The sequence below is a fragment of the Engystomops pustulosus genome, chromosome 7 (assembly GCF_040894005.1).
Source record: "Engystomops pustulosus chromosome 7, aEngPut4.maternal, whole genome shotgun sequence".
Taxonomy (NCBI): Eukaryota; Metazoa; Chordata; class Amphibia; order Anura; family Leptodactylidae; genus Engystomops; species Engystomops pustulosus.
Window position 1 is genome coordinate 172,103,088 of NC_092417.1, and position 6,554 is coordinate 172,109,641.

Sequence of the window (6,554 nt, forward strand, 5' to 3'; positions counted from 1 at the left end):
GTCCATGCTTCCTTTTCCACTGTTCTAATATTTCTTAGGGAACCGACAAATTATAGACTTTCTGTTGAATGATATTATTTTCTTACCATTTAATAGACAACACGTTAAAGCTGCTACTCAAAGACTTTATCTCACAGCCTATTATACTTTATATTGTAGAGCCAATATGTTTTCTTGAACCAGTGTGCGCTGGATATTATCAAATCTCAGAAGGAAAGTGATCCGGACTTGATTTATCAGAACTCATCGGCAATCTATCAGAATTTTTCTAAGCCTTACTCAAAAATGACAACCTTCTAATCAGTGGCAAAGCGCTCTTCTCAGAAGAAAATCTTTGCGGATTTACAGCCTTTACAGGACCAACAAGGGAATTGCACTTTGAATAAGTTTTATTTTTTAATATTTGTGTCCAAAGATGCTTAAAAAGAAGTTTTAAAAAAATACAATATTACTGTTTTAGGGATGTGCTCTTTAAATCTGCTGGATAGATATAGCACATCAAGAGGAAATCTAAAGGGAATCTTGTACTGTAATACCAATGTGCCTAACTGAATGAAATCACATGCCAGGAGCTTTGACCAGAGATTATTTATCTTGACTGCATTGGTTTTAAATTTTATTAAATAATTGCACAAATATGCAAATTAGAATTATATATATATATATATATATATATATATATATATATATATATAGTCAAGCGTCATGGGCACTTACTAAAGCTTGTGTGAAGAAGAATGTAGGTGTCACCCATAGCATCCCCTCCAATATTAGATATGGATAAGATATTAGATATTGTTTCGTCTGTACTAGTATTATTATATATATATATTTAATAGAATTTTTGGATGCCCTGTGGAATATGCAATATGACATCTTCCTGTGTTTTCATTGTTGAACACTGTGCTTCCAGGCAACCTGTCTAGCATTGAAAGGAGCCAATTTTATACAAGTAGTGATGATGTTATTGTACCTTAAACCTGTGGAAGTTTTATACTGATTTATTTTTTTTTCTACTTTTAAGTTGCAGAAGTTTTGACTCAGGGTATTTCTTGCAATGAACTGCACTGTAATTTATAGGATGAACTGGTTTTTACTTGGTTGTGATTGTAAATAAGCCAAAAAAAATTTCATGTTTTTGTTTGTACATAGCAGAAGGTGTCATAGAGGAATCTTCCTGCAGAACCTTGAAGCTCTTCCAGGTTGCTGCTTTCTGTAGTCTGTGATAAAGCCTATGGATAATATGCACTGAAAACTTTACAGGACCAATTCTTTTTAGATTGTACTTTGCTTTCCAATTAACTTGCACATTTTTTTTTACTGTGTGTGTATTATTTATGCTCTGGAGTGCTACAGAGGCAAATCTGGATTCTTTTACAGCTTCCCAAACCTTTATTACACAACAATCTCTGTAGTGAATATTTGTGCTTTATAACCATGTCCTATTAAAAATGACAGCTCGTATGCAGATTTACGTTCCTCTCTGGTTAGACAACACACATATCCTCTCTTACAGATACCAGAGGTGGGGGTAAGTGGAAAGCACAGAGGAAAAACAGCTGTATGACTGCTGGATCTGACTACATGGTGTTTGCAGTCAGGCTCCATGGTCTGTAGATGAGCTGTATAGTCAGTCTGTATCAGAGTTGTGTCACTGATGCATCATTTATTACAGTACATTCACCTTAGTGATGGGTTTGACCAGGAATTACTATTGATAGGTTGTGAATTGAATGAATTATAGAGGATTGGATTGACACCCAGCCTCTCCATCATTCAGCTGTTCATTGTCACATAAGAAGAGTAGATGGATCTGTAAGTGGTCCTCTCCAGGTTCCTCTCACTTTATGGCTATATTCACACGGCCATTGGAGGACGTATATACGGCCATCATATATATATACATCCCTATTGGCCATCAATGGGCGCACGGAACCGTCCTGTCCTATCCTTCCCTGTAATGCGGTGCTCCATATCTCTATGGAGAGGGGCAGGGGCGAGCAGCTCTACAGGAACCACAGCTCCACAGGAACATATAGAGCCAACTGCTTTTAGCTCAATGTTCTCTGTTTATACAGTTGATGGGTATAGGGGTTGTTCCCCCACAATCATGTATTCATAGACCATCAATAGTAAGTCCTGGACAATTCCTTTTTAATTAATGTGTCTAATACTGCGTGTTATTACACCTGAAACCACCAAGTATATTCAACCTGAAGGAACCATAGTTATATTCCAATATATTGCTGCTATTTTTATGGTGCCGTGACCAAAATATATCTCCTTCAGAAGCAAAGGGGTTAATTACATGCTATATAAAGATCTAGTATATCATTATAGGAACACTTTTTTTTCTCTTCAACATTCTAAATTCTATCATCCAGAATCTGATATAGTCTGAACATCACCACTTGTTTTGGTCATCGTTTGAATGTAAGAAAGATTTTTGTACAAATATGATAGAGACTATATGAAGTAATCTGATAATTATGCACGGAGGTGTCGGAATACTTGAACAAATATCTATATTTTATGTGATGTTTACTATGTAAATGATCCACGTTGTGATTTTTATATCCTTTGACATAAACATTGTTTTAATAATTTAAATGCAATCAAGAAGCCGAAGAAAGGTGAAGCCGGTCCAGTTACACAGGAGTCAAATGTGAAATCTGTCCTACACTGTTCCTTGTGTTGTATACACTGTAAAGATTTACTGAAAAAGCAATAAAGGTTGCCTTTCTTAATGGAGACTGACTGCATTTTTCTTTTTTTTCTCCCTGTTGCATTTGTATAGGAACAGCTAAATCTTGAGAAAAGTGTAGATATTAGACCCTTTGGAAAGTGAAGTAACCTTAGAAAGTTCAGAGGTTGCAGACTTACCCGGCTCTAGTGCAACATATAAGAACTGCGGTATTATACAAGAGCAGCACAGGTGCGATGGTATTTCATGTCACTTACATAGTTTGATAAGTATAGAAATAAGGTGAGATCCTATATAGATGCTTTGCAGATGATGACCAAGTGTGGTGAGTTTACTTTGACAGAACTGCCACACCAGGCCCAGGAGCCTTCATGCGTATCATTATTTACAGAACGAGCTGTCATTTTTGTATATCATGACTATAATGCAGAGGGATGAGTTTGTACCCAGGCTCATATACCTTAAGGGACTCATTAGGAATCTCTTCCCCATATGAGACCAATACTATAAGTGATAAATTATAATTAGAGACGTGGTGCAAATTTTGCCTTGGGACCCCAGCCACTCCAAGCTACGCCTCTGAGGAGCAGCGCTATATACCAATCTATATTTCCCATTGCAGGCTCATGTCGAAGTAAGATTTCCTAAGTTAATGAGCAAGCGCTTTCTGCTTTAATGTCTCCTGAGGTTTCTGTTTCTCCTTAAGCACAAAGGACCACATTTACCACGGCTTGAACGCCATGATTTAGTTGCAATTCCTGGTGCACAGGTAGGAAATACGAATTCTCCTCCCTGTATGTCGGTAAGATGGGGAGGTGGCAATGGGGGTCCGTGCAGTGGGCTAACATAGGGCGTTTGTGCCCAATGTCTGTGCACTGTCTATAGCCCTGTCTATACAGAGCCACGACTCCCCCAGCTATCACAGCCCCCCCCCCCACTATGCACAGCCCTTCCCTCAGTATGCAAAGGCCCCGCCCAGTATGCACAGCCTCCCCCCAGTATGCACAGCACCTCCCAGTATGCACAGCTTTCCAAGTATACCCAGCCCCCCAGTATGCACAGCTCCCCCAGTATGCATTGCCCACCTAGTTTGCACTCTCCCCCCCCCTCCCGAAAGCAAAGCCCCCCACCTCTGTATGCACAGCCCCCCAGTATCTGAAATATCCCCCATCAGGTCCTGGCCTTTTCTCCTGGCTGGAGGAAGCCGGGATCCAGAATATCGGAGTGGCTGGCGGTTGCAGCCTAGGGCGTGCTGATGTCACGGTGCTTGTTATGGGAACCGAAGGGCTGTTCTACAGCCTGGCAGGTCTCCAGCAGGTGGTGTGTGCAAAAAATATGGAGGGAGAGGCTGATGTACAGGTTCTCCTTGAGGCAACCCCTAAGGTGTATGTAGGATGAATCCTTGAGTAATGAAGGATGGGGAACCTGTGATGGTAGACAGCCATTTCCAGGGATCAGACGGAGGCAACGTTGTTCAAATCAACTAACAATTCTTTATTCAACTTTAAAACAGTAGGATGGGGATAGCTGGTCCACAGGAAGCTTGCTCTCAGCCTGGAAATAGCTTCTGGCTGGGCTGGTAGAGATGGAGCGGATCTCTGCTCTGGGGCTTAAGTCTCCTGACTTGCCCTAATGTGTCAGGCAGTGGCCTGAGGCACCTGTGGTTACTGCTTAGTGCGCCACAATTCTGTCTGCTCCACAATTATGAACAAACACATTTCACGAATGTGAGGCCCTCTGCACACTCTACAGGCTGCACATAGTACACACTGCACTGCGTTTGGTAAATGTGAATCCTTGTCTATTAAAGTTTTTGTCTATATAAGCGTGCGTCCAAATGATCAGTTTTTCAGATGCAGTTTTTGAAACCAAAAGCAGGTGTGGATCATAATGAGCGAGGACTTATCATTGAGAAAAGCTGCCCCTCCCCTATTTTCACTCCGCTCCTGGGCATCAAAAACTACATCTGAAAAACTGAACGTATGGACGCAGCCTAAATGTGTCTATTGAATTGTATCCAGTTGTAGTAGGATGAGATGACATGTAAGGGAATTACCCAGGGGTGGGGGAGGGGTATAATATCACCCAATGAAAAATCACATCCACAGGAAATAATAGGGCAGCAATGAAATATGATTAATGTCTGCAATTTCTCATCTCCCCAGTGACTACAAAATTTCTATGTCACTGTCTAACCTACGACACCGCTTTTAATACATTTACAGCTACTATATTTTTGATGTTTTGACTTTTTTTTGGTCTAAAAATACAGTTTCCATGGTAAAAAATATTCCATTTATAACAACAGAAGTGAGACCCAAAGGATCTTCTTGATATGTCAAGCTGTTCAGCTTAGTACAAGCGGTCATGGGGATTGTCCATGAAACATGTGGTTCCTATACAGGTGGTCCTCTACTTAAGAACACCCGACTTACAGACAACCCCTAGTTACAAACAGACTTCTGGATGTTGGTAATTTACTGTACTTTAGCCCTGGACTACAATAATCAGCTGTAACAGTTATCACAGGTGCAATTCAGCGTTATTATTAATCCTGGTTCTTATGACAATCCAACATTTTTAAATTGTCACAGAGACCATTGTCTGGTGCTACAATGATAAAATATACAGTTCCGACTTACATACAAATTCAACTTAAGAACAAACCTACAGAAACATCTTTTTATAGGATCTCACATTTGTGTGGAGTCATCGTATATGAGCAGTCCACCAAGGTGACCGCCATGTTTCTTCTCAGTGGCAAATTAAGACCATCCACTCACACAGAAAGGCTGCAATATTTATTTAAAGGGGATGTCCTTTCACAGCAAGTTAGGCCCTATCCACAGAATAGGGCCTAACTTGCAGATCGGTTGGGGGTCTCAGTGGTGGGACCCCCCATGGCTCACATGACCGGTGGTCCATCGAACCCTCGACAAACCCTGAGATGAAGGGAGCAGCATTTGCCGGCTGCTCCGTTCATCTCTATGGCGCTGATGGAAATAGATACATTACTGCCTGGTATTTTATCACAAAAGACATTGAAAAGATTCTGTAGCACTGTCTCCCTGTTTCTTCCTATAAATGATCTATGTACAAATAGTGCTACCACTCACTGACGAGATGTACCTACAGACAGAAACAAAGTCTCTCCCTGGAAATTGAGGCACAGAAATTAAGAGATTATCACATGCTTGAAGTTGGAAATTAGCCTTATAGAACTAAATAGAGCATTCCAGAGAATTGGTGCAGTTCAGGAGAAGTCTTGTATACGTAAATGGTTTGTTTGTATTAAAGGAAATCTATCAAAAACAAGCGTGGAAACCCAGGGACACTTGCCCATAGATACTGTGACGCTGTTAATCTTCTTATATTTGTTATTCGTGGCCTCCTTCTTTCTAATATCATTTTTTTTAAATGATACTGAAGAGCCCTGAGAGGTGTTACCAGAGCCCCCTCAGCAGGGGCGCACCTGCCATGAGGCGAGTTGAGCATCTCGTCTCAGGCGGCGCGCCTCCTGCTCAACGAGGGGGCGGCACCGGCCGGCACTGAGCTCCCGGGCCGCACGCCGGACGGGACCGCGTTGCAGCCCACCTTGCTCCCCGACGCTGCCGGCACCTTGCGCCCGCCCCCCGACGCCGCCGGCACCGAGCTTCGGCCCCCCTGCCTGCATCAAACTCCCCCACTCCCCGTATACTTTCGGTCCCGCCCATAACTCCGCTCCCGGCTCCCCCTCCATTCCCTTCTCAACCCCGCTGCGCTCATGTCTCCCCTCCCCCCTCCAGGCTCCCTGCTTCCCCCGCCCCCGCTTAAGTTCCAGGCTCCGTTACCGCTCTCCCCCCCTCAAGGC

The 6,554-nt window shown here is 42.4% G+C and overlaps 1 protein-coding gene across 1 annotated transcript in view; it reads left to right on the plus strand.

The window, feature by feature from the left end:
* Positions 1 to 2,751, plus strand: part of LOC140071334 (receptor-type tyrosine-protein phosphatase beta-like) — a 74,424-nt gene extending 71,673 nt beyond the window's left edge. Inside the window, exon 36 of the mRNA XM_072118966.1 lies at positions 160 to 2,751. Coding sequence (XP_071975067.1) covers positions 160 to 300 — 141 coding nt within the window. The 3' untranslated portion in view covers positions 301 to 2,751. The remainder of the gene's footprint in view (positions 1 to 159) is intronic.
* Positions 2,752 to 6,554: the final 3,803 nt, after the last annotated feature.